The sequence below is a fragment of the Bombyx mori genome, chromosome 22 (genome assembly GCF_030269925.1).
Source record: "Bombyx mori chromosome 22, ASM3026992v2".
Classification (NCBI taxonomy): Eukaryota; Metazoa; Arthropoda; class Insecta; order Lepidoptera; family Bombycidae; genus Bombyx; species Bombyx mori.
The window spans coordinates 13,871,070-13,890,157 of NC_085128.1; the positions used below are offsets into that span (position 1 = coordinate 13,871,070).

Consider the following 19,088-nt stretch of genomic DNA (forward strand, 5'->3'; position numbering starts at 1 on the left):
AATCTGTAAAACGACTTTACGAAGCGGGGTACGATTGATACTATTGATGAGGAGGACTATAATACAAAGTAGGTGGTGACATTTAAGTTTTGATGCCTATTGGATTTGGTAAGTAATTAATACTATAGGACACATTTCTCTGCAAAAGACGAAGACAATTTATAGTTTGAGATAATAGTATGTAAGTATATAGGAATGGCGTTGGCATCAAATTCGCATTTTGTTACAAACAAAATAACATTTGTACCCAATCCTTCAAATATAGCACAGTAGCAGTAGGTGTATAATAACAAATACGCAACAACATCAAGTCTCGTGTATGGAAAAAGTCCTCTTTGCAATGCAATTTAAACTTTATTTCTATAACACTTCATAGAGAGACAGACGGCTGACAAACAAACAATTAGGATTTATTTCGTTTTACAAGCGGTAGGTGGTAAATACGTATAAAAAAACAACACGTAAACGGCGGCTGTCGTCTCCAATTATTCTATTTCATGCGTATGTATGTACGTATACAAGTCGAATCTCGGTTCGGGGAGTATTACATGTTGTATCGTAAATGATGTAAGCTACCTTTTCAGTAGGCGACGGATTGCCCCCCTTTGGCCCCCCTTGGCCCCCTTGTAGCCCCTAGCATTACTGTTGGACGTGAGCGTAAAAAAGAATTTTAATCAAATTAATAATAAATCTTCGACTTCAGGTGTCAAGGTCAGCGGCGACATTTACGTTGTAACTTCGATAGGTTTCAGTAACAACATCCAAAACAATTAACCGCGATCTCATCTAAAATTAAATTAAAAATTAGGGTGAAGATTTCAATGATAAGTTTGCGAATAGTATCTTTAGTACGAAAACAGCCAGCTGTAATTAGATTTGACGCTAATAGCCTTCCGAATGACAATCGACTATTAATACACCGCTATCCTTTGGGCGAGAGACGTAGACTGGTAGTAAGACGTATCATCACTCCGAGACGGTATATGCTACACCTTACTTATTTCTGCCGTAAAGCAGTAATTCATTGCGGTTTGAAGGGTGAAGCAGCTGTACTCCAATATTGAAACTTAGTATTCATGTCTCAAGGTGGGTAGCGGCATTAACGTTGTTAATGTCTAAGTGGCTTAAACAGCACTTAAAACCAGGACGTCCGCGAACTTATCTACCCAACTAAGTAAAAACAAAACAAATTAATCGTGGACGGGTCTAGAGCAACTCTAAAGCTTGTTCTGCCATTGCACATATGTCACATTTGGAAAAAGAGAAAACTAAATACGTAAACAGGAAAACGTACATGTAAACCAAACAAAAAACGATTCAGACTATAAATAAATTCCAACGGCTCACTTCGATTCGGTCGTAGAAAAGATTTAGAAACTTATAAATGGTATTTTATTCACGTAATCTCTATTTTATTTCTAGCTGACGGAGTGTCTGGAACGCGATCTTAATAATGTTCTCCTTCAATACAAGCAACATCAATTTGCCACGATTTGTAGTAATTTTGAAAAAAATCAACTTATGATCATTCTTATAAATTAAATATATTGTTTATGTTAACAAAATAGAAATAGTTATTATTAACTCGTGAGACAATAAAAAAGGTAATAAAGCGCTCTTTTTTATGATGTAATGTGGGTGACTTAACGACCTATGGTGAATGATAACCGAGGTCCTTAAAAAACACACCATAAATTCCTTAGCCCATCTTCAAATATTAGGTGTGGAAATTTGAGCTAAATTGAAAAAAAAACCCGTTGGGTCGGACCGCATAATTGCTTCAAGTGGTCAAGGAGGTGATGCTAATCCATTCGATTTAAAACACAGTTTCCTCACAATTTGGGTAATATACGAACGGGAGAATATTTGAATCACGTAATACTCGTACGTACTAATAAGTAGATGTAGCAAAATTACTTCAAGGTAGAGGTTTCTGGACGGATTTTGAGGTAGCGCATAGCAAAGAGGCTACATAAGAGTAGCAAATATGGTTTAATATATTATAATATAGTTTTATTATACAAATAATAACATAATCTTTTTATAATATAAAACATTTTATTATAACAATTACACAACTACACAACAATTATACAACTAGCGTACAACAGGTGACGCGCAAAAGGTTTCAAGAAATTTATGTACATATGTAAACATTATGTATGTATATAAAAATACTTGTGCATGTTAATTTCGATTAACAAAAACAATATGCTACAAGTCAGTGCCGTGTTATTCGATCTAGTAATTTACAATAACGTCTCCTTGTATTCTTTGGCATCTCTTTAATGCGACCGAAATAATTGGCACTCTTAAATCCATTACTTTATAACTAGAGCTGTGCCTGAGATTTCATATGCGCAATATACGCGTACAAGTATTAACCCTAGCTCATAATAATTTATATAAAGACTTTATTTATTAGTAAAGAGAATTAAATAGTGCTTAGTACCTACTTGTCTGCGCTGATGTCAAAATTACTATCACGATGAAGTAATAATTTTATATATTAAAAAGATGTGTGGTGTCGTGGGACACCGGATGAAGTAAAAAAAAATGGATTACGAGAAAAAAATCGCGCGGTGAAATATCGCTGTGCGGGAAACTAGGCCTTATTCCACGGACTTTTTCTTACGGTTTTTACTATCACATTTTTTCAGTTTGGTCGCGCAGCAAGATCTCAATCTCCTCCAAGCCTGCCGTAAGGAACTTCGTTCCAAAAACCAAAACCACAATAATTATAATTTGCGTAATCACTAGTGGGAGGTTACATTTGATTTTTATAGCAATTATAATTATTGGTGACCACTTAATTACCGGTGATGCGTAAGCGATTTCATTAAACTATAAATTAAATAAAAAAATATGCATAAAACTAGACTAAAATTTTAGTTAAATTGTCGTATTGGGGGTATTAGCTATTGCACGAATATTGTCTGTCCAAACAAAAATGTGTTGACAATTTCATTACGTTTAATATTAATTTTGCAGTGCTCCTACGCACTATTGTAGTCGATAATTAAAACAACAATATCGACTTGCTTAAGGTCGGAATGTGGCAGTTTGCCCGGTACCCTAAACAATGTGTCACGGCTTTTAATTGCCTCTTTATTTGTTTATAGTTGTTTTTGTTGTTAATCTACTAGAGGACTTTCGAAAATAATTTAATTCTTAATCTTTTTACATTGATGTATTTTAAGATAATTTCGCAGAAGTCTATGGGAATGATAGAAATTTTAGGTATACAATGCAGATGATCCGTTACACAAGGGTGAAGTTCTACTACAGAAATATAACCGAAAAAAAGAAATGTAACGGATTGTTTGGAACCTCTGGGTCTGCGCAGGGACTTCGGTTCCCTCTGTATTTTGTACCGTATGTTCCATGGGGAGTGCTCTGACGGATTGTTCGAGATGATACCGTCATCTCGTTTTTACCATCGCACCGCCCGCCACCGCAGTAGAGTTCATCCATAGTACCTGGAGCCACTGCGGTCATCCACAGTGCATTTCCAGAGGTCTTTTTTGACACGTACCATCCGGCTATGGAATGAGCTCCCCTCCACGATGTTCCCCGAGCGCTATGACATGTCCTTCTTCAAACGAGGCTTGTGGAGAGTATTAAGCGGTAGGCAGCGGCTTGGCTCTATCCCTGGCATTGCTGAAGTCCATGGGCGACGGTAACCACTCACCATCAGGTGGGCCGTGCGCTCGTCTGCCTACAAGGGCAATAAAAAAAAAGTTGCAATCAAAGTACTCAAGCTTGGCAGCATACACACATACATCACGTAAAATCGTTAATGAGTTTTGGCGTTTGCGTTCAAGTTCGCTAGCCCGTGTCCTAGCGTATTTATAAATCAATAAAAATTACTACGAACTTTTCATCATTGGGGCACGTAAACAGAGGTGAATACTAAATATTTATCTGACACACACACACAAAACACAAACAAAAACCAAGATTTATGGAACAAGCAGACCGTACGATTGATACGTTCTTCAAACAAAACTAAAAGCATTGTTTGTAACGCAACGTTACCAGATATGAATGTTTCGATTTTTTTAAATATCTTCATAAGTTAGTAGGTAGCGAATGAAATTTGTTTTTGAGGTTAAAACAAATACAAAAAAAAGTTCCACAAACCTATTTATTTTACTTTCATCAATAAACGGCTATAGGATTAACTTACTTCTTCTTATTCGCATTTATGAATTAATAGGACATATTTTAAATACATTCGGAAATCTAAATAATTTATGGATTTATGTACATTTGAAAACGAGAATAATACAACAACATTATATCTGTCTCACTTGATATTAGCTAGAATAAGTAAGGTATCTACGGGTCTTCAATTCAAACTATTGTTTTTTGTAATCTTTTTATTTCTATACATGATGACGAGACATTTTTAGGCGGCCTTAATTGAATAATGAATAATCAATCCATCGCATTTTAGACTTTCGTGAACACTATAAGCGTTCTAAACGAAGCATTTCAATGACAATTACTGTTTTAAATCTGAGTGGCCCGCACACGATGATCAGCAGACTATAGCTGAACCGAATAGCTGTTGAAAAAATATACAGTGAGACGGATTTAGTACCGATGTACGTCACACAGTTGCTATTGTGTCGCGACACGAAGCCAACTAAACGATCTATTCGAGATCAATGTGTAAAGTACTTAAACAAATAGTTGTTTTATTGCAAACAATTCTAGACTAGATGTTCGCGATCTATGACTTGAATGTGGTCATCTGTTTTACTTAATTCCTACTCTTATCCCCTTTATATCTTACTAGCGACCCGCCCTCGCTTCGCTTCAGAAACTGTAATTTATTATTGATTTTTGCACTATTTAATGGATGTTATTTTACATATAAACCTTCCTCTTCAATCACTATATCTATTAAAACCACATCAAAATCCGTTGCGTAGTTTTAAAGATTTAAGCATACATAGGGACAGACAGATATAGGGACAGAAAAAGCGACTTTGTTTTATACTATGTAGTGAAGTAGACGACAGCTTAGACTTTGTGGTGGACACGGGCTTTTTTTCATTGCTTAGATGGGTGGACGAGGTCACAGCCCACCTGGTGTTAAATGGTTGCCGGAGGCCATAGACATCTACAACGTAAATGTGGCACCCACCTTGGATATAAGTTCTAAGGTCTCAGTATAGTTACAATGGCTACCCCACCCTTCAAACCGAAACGCATCACTGCTTCACGGCAGAAATAGGCAGGGTGGTGGTACCTACCCGTGCGGACTCACAAGAGGTCCTACCACCAGTAAAAAGCTCCGAAAAACGATTAATAAAGTGTGAACGGTCAAGTTATCTGATTTCACCATCACACAGTACAATAGAAAATACATCCTCGTATTTAATGGTAAATGGCTGCATCCACATTGTTGTCTGTCGGCTCCAGTGACTATTTAACACCAGGTGAGCCATGAGCGCGTTCATCCATCTAGAATAATAAATAACAATGAGTGTTAGGTGATTTTAACGTTTGTCTCATGTATTTAAAACATTACAGCGGTTGCATGACGGTATTTAAAAACGTAATACATATTACGTAAACCCATTTTTTTTTTTGCTGCAGGAAACATTTGTTTAAAATTCCTTAAGCTCGTTCTTGAGGACGTTACTAACAGAAAAATAAATTAGTAAACAATATGACCTTTGTGAAAAAGCGACCATCGTACGCATTCATCTCACCTGTCTTCACCAATAAAATACTGTTTGAATTTTCACCCGAGTAAAATATTTTTCACAACATTAACAGCGCTTTGAAGCGGGAAGAATCGTTTTTTTTAAATATAACCATAAATCGTTATAGAAACAAAAGAAGTTTTTTAAAATTGTGTGCCGGATTTTTAAAACAATGAAAACCGCATTCGCCGTCGGAAATGCATCTTTGTATTATTAACTTTGTATTATTAAAATTCAATTGCGATGTTGCACATCTGTGTGTATTTAAATGAAATATTTGAAACTCATGATTGTATGTTTTGATGAATAATTACTGTCTAAATTACGTAGAGCAGATTCACCCGCGATCAGTTCGAAAATAATTTAAATGCATCTCTGAAGGAGAATCTCACAGTATTTTAATTGTTCTGGTAATGAATTGATGTGACTTTTTAATAATGTCTCCCAGTGCTCGTCATCATAACAAATGCATATCGAGGGTTGAAAGGCTATTTAGTTTAAGCAACATTTCGTTTAATACAGGATATTTACCTTTATAATGAAAGGTTCGTTTTATAAAAAAATAATATCGGCTCAGCAGTTCAGTCAATAAATTTCCAGCATAAAGTTAGTATTTGTTTTTCATGAACACCAGTTTTTTTTTTAACATTACCTTATCTCATTTATCACTAATCGTTGAGATATAAATGTAGATGTTAATGAAGAAAATAATTGTAAAATTAATAATATCAGAATTATTTATTTCCTGGCTTACTACGAACACTAAAAACAATTCACGCGTTTTTCTTTGACGCACACTTGACTTCATTTTCATAACGCTTTTCAATCGTAATAAAACTTTTAATATATTTAGAAAGACTACATACGTTATTTTAGTTCGTTTTATTATTTAATAACATTTGCGAACATTAAGCGCAGTTCAGAACTTTGTATTGTCAATGAAAACACATCAAGATCACGACAGAGAACTTTACTACCGCCGAAAACGGGACAAACAAATAGATCTTCGTCGTAGATTTATTATCAACAAACACTACTTGAATGAACGTACGATAGGACAAAAGGTAATTTCGAGGTTAACGACAAATAAAATGTTTATGATTTGAAAACAGGAAAATTGTTATATTTCAAATGATTTTACTTCATCCAAATAGTTGCGTATCGATACACAAATCATGATTTTGATAAACATTATAGGTATTATGTTGTTTTGAATAATATTGGGATAAAATGAAGCCTGCTTACTGTTATTTATACTATTACATTATTTGACTGAATCGAATCGCGATCACGAAGTGTACTGTATTGATTTTCATCTGAATAAATTTCATTTGGAGCGTGTTGTGTCTAGAACGTGTTGCAAAAAAATATATGGTGCAATTACAATTTAACATCCCGTAAAATATTATTTGGTTAAATGACATGTGATAAACATAAAAATGTTTTAAAGGACATATTTTATAAGTCACTAATTTACAGATTAAAATAATTCACTAAACACTTCTACAAAATAGAAATAAACAAAGCTATTATACTTCATTCTTAATTTAGTCGAGACAAAATAAATATCACCGGACAAATTCGAAGTTCGCGTTTTTAGCACTTGGCACGGGGGCGTGTCGATGACAGACATACACGCATCACCACTCTATCGTCTTTATGTCTGCTGGTTACGCAATATATTGAATATAGTTCATGTCGATGCTTAATTAAACAAATATTATGTATGTATATTGTATTAAGAGTGTAGTAGAAATTATTACGTAGAATGTTTTACAATGAATAGATTAAGAGTGAAATTTTTAAGTTTCAGTTTTGGCGGGCTTTCTGTATTGGCCACAGACTATAAAATTGAGTGACGGTTGAAGTGTGCAGAACTATGTATACGGAGCTTACAATCCGCCATACACAAATATATACATACATATAGATCTGATATCGCCGTTAGATATTTAAATTAAAAAAACTTGGATTATTTTATAATATAATTACGAGTTTAATATGATTACATAAATGTAACATGTTTATTATGTGTAGTTAGCGGTCGCGGTCGCCACGTGGATGCCATTTTTAATTACACCATATTTTATTTAAAAAACGCTGTACGCCTACATCGGTGTTTGATTTATAAAGTTATATTAGATTGAAAAATCTGTGTCGGTTAGATTTTTGTGTGTTTAGAAATCTATTTAGTGCAATATGTATTATAAAATAGCTCAGACTATACTTTCTATTAATAGCTAGTCAATAAATGTCAATAAGTCCATCGAATAAAAGCATCTTAAAAACATATAAAAATTGCAAGAAAAAAGGAAAAACATGTGAAATGCATAATAGCATGTCAAGTATCGCACAGTAAAATGTTTAGTCTATGATCTCTAATACAGCATAAACACTCATCAATTAAGGGGATTTGACAGGATGCCTATCATTACTCACGTTTTATTTTTGAAATCCTCGTAAATGACGTAATATGCGCGAGACCTTTAGTTAAAAACGGCAATTTTTCAGCAACAAAACTTTGTATTTCCTACTTTATCCGTTTTCGTTGTTGATAGTAGACAATAAAGAGGTTTTATAACCGACCATCACTGTCTTTAATATACTCTCTATCGGATTTTTTATTTTATTTTTATTTAGTAAACTCTTCTTACAAACTAGCAGTCTTGAATATAGTCACATCTAATACCTACATTGAATTGTGTGTAGGTAAATTGTAATCACACGATCCCATGTAACAAAATAATAATAATTGGCATCTTAACTGGTGGTAGAGTTTCTTGCAATCTTCTGCCGCGAAGCAGAAATGCGTTCCGTTCCTTCATGAAGAAATATACGATTGAGACTCAGACCTCATACCTCAAGGTATGAAGTCTCCTAGTGGCTGTTTTTCGAAGCTTGCTTTAATAGTACAACATTTTAACAAAAAATAATACGCAGTTATACCTACGAAATAAAAGAGTTTATCATCAATGTAGTCGAAGTCACTTAAATATGCGTTGTTAAGGAAACTCTAAAACATGTGAGATCTTGATAAAATTGGACCAAATGAGAAACAATAGCTTTCAATAAATAAATAAATCATCAACTTTTCACCTGTTGTTAAGTGGTTACCGGAAAAATGCCGCCACCCACCTTGAGATATGAGTTCTATGGTCTCAGTATAGTACAACGGCTGCCCCAGCCTTAGCTATTTGTTTGTATTCACACATATTTCTTGTAGTTTTCAATTACTCTTCTACCATTCTACCTTATCAAAATTCTCTCTGTGAACACTGAACAGTGCGCATTTACAGAGTCCGTAATAAAGTCCTTTTTAAAGAACCCGAGAAGCCATTTCTGTATTTCGTTTAATTTAAAATACAACGATTAATAAACCATTATTATTACAAGTTAAAATCACGAGAAATAATCGATTGACAATAAAAAAATTCAAAAACAATTTACGTGAATCACTTTTCACGTTCCCGCCAAAAGAGTCGGGTTTCAAATGTTTCAAATTTAAATAGGTAACTAAGCAATGCTCAGGTAATTGCTGCCATGGCAAGATTTGTTACGGAAAACGTTAAAACGATTACAAATTTGTTAAAGCGGGTACGCCGTAAGCCCAAGTAAAGCACTTCGCTTAAAAATAATTAAATATTTATTTACAACAAGAAAAAACAAAGTTTATTATTAACAATGCGAATTGGTCACACAATGTTACATGTTAGCAAAGTTTAAGCGAAGGAGCTTCCTGTACCTGATTGCAGCACTTCCTTGGGCAGGGTACCAAGTGGTAAATGTGGCTCACCGGCTTGAGGCGCGAGGGTATGCTGGACGTGCGGAGTAAGCTCAGCTTCCTCCGCTGTTCGGCAGATAATGACGCGCGACGGCTCCTATCGAGTTCATACCCGGACAGATCAGCTGAGTCTACACTCAAACCACGGAACAGGGTGGGACGAAACATTTTTATCAATTGTTCACCGGTTGAACTTTTTGTAGAACAAAAAATTATTCCTCTTAGCTTTTTAGTTTTAAATTTTTTCGATATAATATTTCATGAACTACATACGTACTGATATTGTTTTTTATCGATATGATATTGTTAATTTACTAGTTTATTATTCAGTTATCGAAGCATTGCAATTTTTTATATTAGGTACATCACTATCAAAAAACATTAAAATTTAAAATTCTTCTAAAATTTAATTATCGAAAGACGTTTGTTAATTGATTTTGGCGCATTACAAGATTTAGTACATTCAAACCTGTTGAATTTATGCTAACGATTGACACAATTAAAATTGTTTTGCTTTCGAACCATCTGTATTGTTAGAAAATGTTCAAGAATTGTGATTATCATAAATGATTACAGCAACATTTGTTGAGTTTTTGAATGTTCTTGTAAGAAATTATTATCGATCTTTTAATACAACTTTGCATAATTTCGAGTAACAATATTGAATTTAATAAACGATGACACCGAGAGCACCTTTTTTATATAATTTGTATTTAAAATAGAATTATCTGTTATCAAAAGCGTGATTTAAATAAATCTTAAAAAACATTGAAATATAAGAACAGATGCACTTTCAACAAAGCACCAAAAAGCCAATATAAACAACACTAATCACCTTTGCCGTTCCATGGTATTACTACTTCAAAAACACAAATAAAAAAAGGTTATTTTAAAAACATAATGTCACTGTCACACGCCGATCTATTTCAGTTGCGAAAAACGTTTTGTTTTTTTTTTTTGTATAATTTTACGCGCGTTTGTCTGCGTTTCCTTCTCAGGCCGTGCGATAACTGAATATTACAGACCGAGACAGGTCTGCTGAAACTGAAACAGTGTTGATCAGTCGCCAGAAAGTTGCACAATTATCTATCTGACATTTAAAATTGGATCAAACGTCTCTTGTAGTTCAAGATCTTATTGATCTCGAATTTTATTACAGCCCTTTTTCATGATAAATGCTTACTGATTCTGTACAATCACTTTCTAAAAGAATCTAATCGAATTTAGATTAGTCCCAAAGTATTTATGTTGCAAATAGTTTGGCTAGAACGTACACAAATAAAAAAAGAAGTTATTTATGTGTTTCTTTCATTCTTGTTCCATTTTTAAAAACATAAAAATTTAATGATCCGTGTTTTTTCTAACCTACATTTTATCTATCACATGGTTACAACCAAAAATATGACAAAAATAATATTATGATTTTTACGACAAAATATTCGGTTTGTTATCGCCAATAGATACTCTAAACAGCATTTTTATTCGAAACTTTTCTATAATATTATTGAAACTGGTGTCGTTTGAATTGATGATGATATTGCATTGATTATATTAGCAACATTTAAAAAACTACATAAATGTAATACTCCATAAATATCTTCAAAATAAAGTCAGAAACTGTAAAAACAATTTTCTTATATCTCTTTAATATTCAGTAGTCATTCGAAACCATGACGATTAATTTAACGAAGAATTATCGAGATTTTACAATTGCAGATTTAAAATGTAAGATTTGGCACAGATTCGTTTCTACACCTTTCCAATGAGCTATTTTTAAATACCAATGATTATTCGAATCATTTAATCAGATATAAAGGTTTGGAAACTATTATAATATTATCACACCAACCTTATTTTTAGGCATATGTATTATTTTTCTTTTAAAAAAACTAGAGATAATAATAAACTTAGCTAGTCCGAAAATACTCGGCTACCTCTCAAGTTTGTCATGAGCATTTTATAAGCTAACACGACCAAAGAAATGGCGTCTTTTCCTTCTTCGACAGGTCATGACCATCTAGTGTTCTTGGGATTTTTTTTGGTTTTTGTCGTTGGTAGCCTAAGTGGCTATAGAAATTACGGTCGGATTGACAAGTGAGCTCACGGGGCTCTTGAACTGAAAGGAATTACAAAAACTAGCCCCAAGAAGGACAGTGCTTCGCTGAATCTACCATCAAACCGATTTCGCTTACCAATAAGAGCAATCGGCAAGAAACTGAGTGGGCTCTGTCGGTGGGTTAAGTTGCATGTCGAATCCTTCGCAATTGACAGGTTTGACGCGAAAGGTTACCGGTGCTTGGAATGCCTAAGCGACCAGAGTTCAATGACACCACGGTGTGAGTTTACCAAATCACCTCATTGGTACAATGCCTGCCCACCCTTCAAACCAAAGAGAATTATTGTTTTGCGACAGAAATAAAGCAGAAAGTTGGCACCAACCTACGAGCGTTTGCGTCAATAGAAACAAGGGTCTTCGAAATTAGGGAAGTATTTATCTAGGGTTATAAACGTATTTATTGGTGGTAGGACCGCTTGTGAGTCCGCGCGGGTAGGTACCACCGCCCTGCCTATCTCTGCCGTGAAGCAGTGATGCGTTTCGGTTTGAAGGGTGGGGCAACCGTTGTAACTATACTGAGATCTTAGAACTTATATCTCAAGGTGGGTGGCGCATTTACATTGTAGATGTCCATGGGCTCCAGTAACCACTTAACATCAGGTGGGCTGTGAGCTCGTCTACCCATCTAAGCTATAAAAAAAAAACTATACTACCGACGGATGATTAGGTAGTACTCGAGAAGGCTCCGTACATCAGTCTCAATAAAAGCCGAACAAAGTAACTTTATTAGAAACTAGAGGTCCCGTAGTAGTCGAAATTCGACTATAATTAATTGGAATTGTAAGTTTGTACACTGTTATGATTGTATTTTATACTTCTATAATCACAAATTTTACCAAGACTACACTATAAAAAATATTAACAAAGACAAATCATATTTAAACTATTCTCAATTAGACGTCAAGAACAAAAGCTTGACAATAAATAGTATGCATGCGTGTGTGCGTCAAATACATGGTACGTAGTGTGTGTAACGTTTTCTTTATCGATTTAATGTATCTTTTATGTATTATTTTAAAAAAATATTAGCATTGTGCACTTCTTCTCTATATTCTGTATAAGTGTGGAAAATTTCATACTCCTCCGTCCGCGCAATTTTCGTAAAAAGGGATACAAAGTTTTTGCTTCACGTAATAATATATAGATTCTCTAACCATAAATTTTACGCTAAGACGTTGTGATTGTACGAGTTGCATAAAAATATACGCTTACCCTCTCAACAAACGGTCTCCTTCGCTTAAAGAAATCTCTCACACCACACAAATACATATCCGAAATAAGTTATATACCATTATGAACGACCGGTAATATTTTCACTTTAAAGTTTAGGTCGGATTTCAAATAACCGCTTAAGCTAACTTTTACGCTGTATGTTAGCGTTGTGTTCGACCTTTTGTGGCGTTGCGATGAACTGAATAAATCTGTTTCGCACTTTAATCACGTTGACACGATACAGAGTGTATTTTCGAAATTAAATTTAAGATCCCAAAACGCGCGTTTGTATATAAAGTTGATGTTTCAATTGTGTCGACCTATGAGGTAGAATTAATTTAACGATAAAGCTCTTTTTGTTTCTTTTTTTTTCCTACCTAAGCCGGTAGCCTTAAGAGGCTATTCCAGCGTAACCTTAACTAGTAGGTGAGCTCGGGGCTCAAAGCTGACGACGTTGCTAATACGAACCCTAGCAAGGACCGTGCTTCGCAGAATCTACCACCGGATCGGGAACGCGACCCACTGAGAAGATCCGGCGAGAAACTCAGTGGGCTGTGTCTGAGGGTTAATTTACTCGTCGAGCCCTTCGTCGCAAGCGACGGGTTCGACGAGAACGGTGACCGGTGCTTGAAGTACCTAAAAGCACCGTTAATGGATCGGGAGGATCCGAAATGACGTGTTTTGGGCGACGTCGACTGCTTTCCATTCGTTCCGCAGGATCGGGAATGTACCTAGTTACCGGCGGCCACAATGAGAGGGTTCTCGTGTCGTGCCGCTTTATCGAAGTGAATTTTTGTCCCAAGACACTATCAACTACACTTGATAGCAATTGTAGTGGACTGTATTATTAGGATGGGCAAGGAACTTGTTAAATAAACTCGCGAGGATTGCACGTATAAAATTTTTATATTTTAAAAATTTTATAAATCGCGTACAATAGCACGGATGAAAGAGAATTGACAAAACTAAGACATTCCAAAATGTAAAATTCAAATGTAATGTCAAAAACTACAACGACAACAATAAAAAAGGTTTTATACCATTTTGTTGGGTTTCCAACATGCTGCGGCCTCAGAAATGATATATTTTCAAGAAAGTTATACAATACTAAATTAATGTAATAACTTACACTCACCATTTCTTTATGGGATAAAGACAATCTTTATAATCATCTATGATAAAATTTAACATTTAAGAATTAACTTTAGACACAAAATGAGAAATGCAAAGATAGATTCTAATCAGTATATCATATTAAGAATAGGTACATTGAGGAATCTTTATACCTAGACATATATAGCTACATTCGTATGTTCTGTGACCTTATAAATAAAATATAAAATACATTAAAAGCATTTTTTAAGGTCAAGTTCTTTTTTAAGAACTTTTTCAAATAAGAAAATATAACAAATATTTAATTATATTTAAAACAATAACACATATTTTAGAAGGTTAATACAATATAAAATTTAATATATTTTAGAGACCGAAATGGCGCGATACCTTACCAGATATTAGTGTAGGTAAGATGGTATTATTGAAGGAACCAATTAAATTCTGTAAAATGAAAGTACTACACAAATATGTAGTACTTTCATTTTACAGAATGTAAATTAATCATTTAAATTAATAATTATTAAAATAAAGAAAAAAAAACTACTAGGTATTTGTTTGAAATTAGCATATGGAAATGTTATTAAATAAATAGAATTACGAAATCTCGCTCAATTCAATACTTTCCATAGTAATTTTCATCATTATTGTCATCTCATAGCTAATATTAAAACTTTTCGAGTATTAATATTAATGTCGTAAAATCAATTTGATCCATACTATATTATAAAAAGCTACCTACTAGGAATTAGCTAAAACCGGCTCAATCCTGCTGGAACTGAATGAAACACTTTTGTCTCGATGAAAATTTACACGACGTCTTCGTCAATCAATGACAATAAATTGAATAAGATATGAAATTCATTATTTTCAAGACACACATTATTATTATTTTATGGCTTAGTTGGGTGGACGAGCTCACAGCCCACCTGGTGTTAAGTGGTTACTAGAGCCCATAGACATCTACAACGTGAATGCGTCACCCACCTTGAGATATAAGTTGTAAGGTCTCAGTATAGTTACAACGGCTGCCCCACCCTTCAAACCGAAACGCATTACTGCTTCACGGCAGAAATAGGCAGGGCGGTGGTACCTACCCGCGCGGACACACCATAGGTCCTACCACCAGTAAAAACATTTTAAAGGCTTTAACATTTTTTTATTGAATACCAGTCATACATAAATTTGAGAATCAATATATGTGAAGACTTCATGGATAAGGCTGAAAATTACTGTTACGTCTTAGGGCTAGTTCTTTATAAACTGCAACACCGTCTTGTTATATCGATCGCGAAGCAATCGTCGGTCCCAATTTGAAAACTAGGATAGCTTTTATTGTAATCCAACGTCTCACTTTGCGGTCGGCCGCATTCGCGTTATACCGGTCACTCACATGCGCACGAATACGCAAACCCGCAAGTGTAGGACGACATTTGCAAATGATTATGCAAAGTTTTCGCTGCATTCGTGGTTTTCCAAGCTGTGTCGGTTTTTTAACAGACATCAAAGCGCGCGAACCGCGAACCTTCGCTTAGGCTCCCACACATTCGTTTGCCCAGTTGCGCCGACGATTGCGAAGGTAACGGACGTATCGCCATTTTCATAGCTCGTGACGTCTACTGTGTAGCGTATCTTCATCAAAAGAAATCCCATAAAAACAGCATGGATGTTAATGATGTCTGGGAAAGAATTCAAAACTCTTTTTCTCTTCAATGTTCTATTGACGAATTAAAAAGGAGGAGAAATTCGTGAGACATTCGTAAACAAGTGTAGGAGGAAGCGCAAACGGGTTCGCAAATTGAATATGCGAACCCATTTGCACAGCTTCTAAGTTTGCGAATGAATGTCTGAGGCCCTTCACATGCGCGCAAACCTTCGTACAATGTACGAATATTTGGGCCCATGTAAGTGGCCGGCATTATATGCAGTATTATATTTTGTTAGGTATTCGCACCTAGTGGACATAACTAAAACTAATTTTACGGTTCAATCTCGCATTGACTGGTTGTCCATCGACCGTGACCACAAGCACTGTAATTTACTTGTCGTGGCGTGCAACCTCTTTGACAGGACATAAGACCTACAACGACTAGGCACAGACTAAGACAGACACTTGACAAGAATTCAAAAATAAAGAGAGAAATGGAACGAGGGCGTACGTGACTAGCGGCAGGCAGTACTTTTTTTGACTTCCTAAAAGACGGACACGAACCAGACGACAAGGAACGAATTGACCGTTCTCATATTATGTGTATAAAATAGACGACAAAAGAACTAACCGACCGTTCAAATGGTCCTCCGACCGTTCAGGACTCGAAATATTGCAAATAAAAATCGCAAGATTAAACTATAATTTGGATTACGTATTCTTGGTGTCATGTGTTCGTCTGTAACAGTTCTTATTAGAAGCATTTAAACTTTACCCACCAATTTTATACTTATACATAGTATTTGTATAAGACTAATATAATATAAAATGCACTTGAAACCAAACAAAATAAATGGATAGAACAATTTTAAAATTCCAGCGCTGAATATATGGCTCTTTTCTTATCTGTTGATAAAGTATTATTAAAATTTTAATGTATTATTATATTGTAAAGATTAAATTATAAGTACGCTAATAAAATTGATAAATAAATACAACTTCAATATTACTTCGTAGTACTTTATACCTGATATGTGCTTTATTGATTCTATCAAATCAATTTAATTCACAAAAAAAATATGTAATCGCCTTAGTTACGATTCTATCGATTATCGAAAAATAAATAATATAGGTACGCAAATCTGTAGTGATGTACGATTCCGCGGAGTCTTTAGACACAGTATCCACCCACATTCAACTCATAAAACATTTCACCTGTTGCCATTCACTCATTACGTCTACTTATTTAAGGCCAAGTGCACGCGTTAAAGCTATACATGTAGGGTTCTGTATACACACGATTCGATTCGCCTCGAAGGCTCCGTCGGCTGGGCGTCCTTGGGGTGAACCGCGCCGTCTGGTTGTAGTGTTGACCGCGGTAACCCCCCTACCTCATCCGGGTTCTGGCCTCGGAGGGGATCGGACGTCGGGTGTAAGAGTGCAGGGGAATCGTTTAGTGGGTGGGCCCTAAAATTCCTTGGGCCCGCGGTCTGCTCACAACACCATGCAGATCGTTGAGTCTCACATACTCCGCGCGCCCCTGAGGCGCGGGGACCTCGTAGGAGGTACGGCCCCGGCTCGATAAAAAAAAAAAAAAGTGTTCTGTATACAATAAAGATATGATCGCACCAAAATCGCTCCATATGCATTGAAATTGAGAAGTACCGTACTAAACTTTTTGATCTCGAAAACGCTTCTTAGTTTTTTTTTTTGAATAGACAACAGGTGAAGGTTATTATATGGCTTCAGTCGATTACTAGATAAACTATGAATTGGTATGCACAATAATACTTTAATACCACGAAAATATTCAAAGAGGTTTAGGTCAATTAGGTTTTTTCATCACTGGAGCTATTAACGCGATCCCCCAGATTATTAAACTATTTTAAAGCAGAGGAGTTTTCAAATCTGTAACTCAAAGGTGTACAACAGGGTGAGGTAAACTTCATACATTATATTTCAGGCTTCGACCCCATGTCTCTAGGTGAGTGGCAACATTCAAACTGATAGATCATAGATCCGTTTGCCCATATAATTAAAAAAATACTACGGAACACGTTAAAATGCAAAAAAAAACACTTAGCCGTTACATGCTGTGTTCCAACATCTAAACGCAACCATTAACACTCACAATAGTAATGAACTAGAAAATGAAAATAGCCAATACCAATATAAATCAGACGTAAACCATTTGTTTGATCAGCTGAAATAGGTCGTTTGTGATTAAAAAAACGGCATAATGTTGTTTATACGTTGCTATTTTTAGAACTAGAACGATTTTCATTTTCCGTTAAACAAGTTAAATCAATAACACATTTATTTGGCGTTACAAGTTTGTAAGCGAATAGAATTTCCACTTTAATTTTTGTTTAATCAAACTTGCCATGGCCATGGGCAGATATTTATGGACAATATTAACGAAAATCGTAGAAATTAGAACTGTCTTAATTCATCTACACTTAGGATCTCCTTTTTATTACACCACCACGCGCATTCTTGTGTTTTGTATGTTATTCTTCAGGATATCTCTGAGTTAAAAAATCATATTATCCTCAAAATTAACACAAAATATATTGACACATACCTACCTTCTCTCATAAAGATTTTCTCGATCTATAAGTCTTAATGTAAATAAATAAGTTTAATTTCCTCACAATTCTAATTGTTGTATCAGATCCACGATGTGAAGCTCATAGAATATAATACACATAAATTAATTATAGATAAGCAACTCAAGCACTCAACAAAAATTTTCAAAGACGTCGGTCACTAGATGGCCTCTCTTCGATTAGTTTCTCATTGCTCCTGTTGATAGCAGTAACATATTATCTATCCTTTAACTTATTTCTAATGAAGGATTTTGTAAATTTTCTGAAACCACAAATTGATAAAATTTTATCGACTTGTCTATAAGCAATAAAGACTTGTTGGATTTATTAGTTTTCTTTTTATTTTGTGTGTTTAGTTATACAATAATTAAATGCCATATCATTAACAACATATAAGTTTAGGGGCACCCGCTATAAGATGTCGCTAGTTTCCATACAAAAAAATATTTGTCTTAGAGTATCGCAGTTTCAGGGCCCTTGTGAAGTTCACCGGCATGAAGCGCACCATTGCTATATGAAGTATGCTAACTTTACCTTATTAATCTATCACCCAGCTAGTCTCATGAACCGTGCTGGAGTCATGGTCCAGACGGCTGGCCGATCCTTCGGCTGGTCGTAGGACCGTCGAGGCGATTCGCCCGGTTCTTGTGAATTGGGTGAATCGTGACAGAGGACGCCTCACTTTCCGGCTCACGCAGGTGCTCACTGGGCATGGTTGCTTCGGTGAGTTCCTGCACCGGATCGGAGCCGAGCTGACGGCAGAGTGCCACCATTGTGGTTGCGACTTGGACACGGCGGAGCACACGCTCGTCGCCTGCCCCGCATGGGAGGGGTGGCGCCGTGTCCTTGTCGCAAAAATAGGAAACGACTAGTCGTTGCCGGATGTTGT

The 19,088-nt window shown here is 35.4% G+C and overlaps 1 protein-coding gene across 9 annotated transcripts in view; it reads right to left on the minus strand.

The window, feature by feature from the left end:
- Positions 1–13,031, minus strand: part of LOC101742498 (uncharacterized protein ZK1073.1) — a 43,792-nt gene extending 30,761 nt beyond the window's left edge. For 2 of the 9 annotated variants that reach the window (XM_062675027.1, XM_038018968.2), the window contains exons 1-2: positions 10,337–10,827; positions 9,514–9,598 (exon numbers count right to left, since the gene is read on the minus strand). In XM_062675027.1, the coding sequence (XP_062531011.1) occupies positions 9,514–9,598; positions 10,337–10,350 (99 nt within the window). In that variant the 5' untranslated portion in view covers positions 10,351–10,827. Of the gene's footprint in view, positions 1–9,462; positions 10,828–12,829 lie in introns of those variants that run through there. The other 7 variants (XM_038018967.2, XM_038018965.2, XM_038018963.2 and 4 more) reach the window with 5 other exon arrangements.
- Between the last annotated feature and the right edge of the window lie 6,057 nt (positions 13,032–19,088).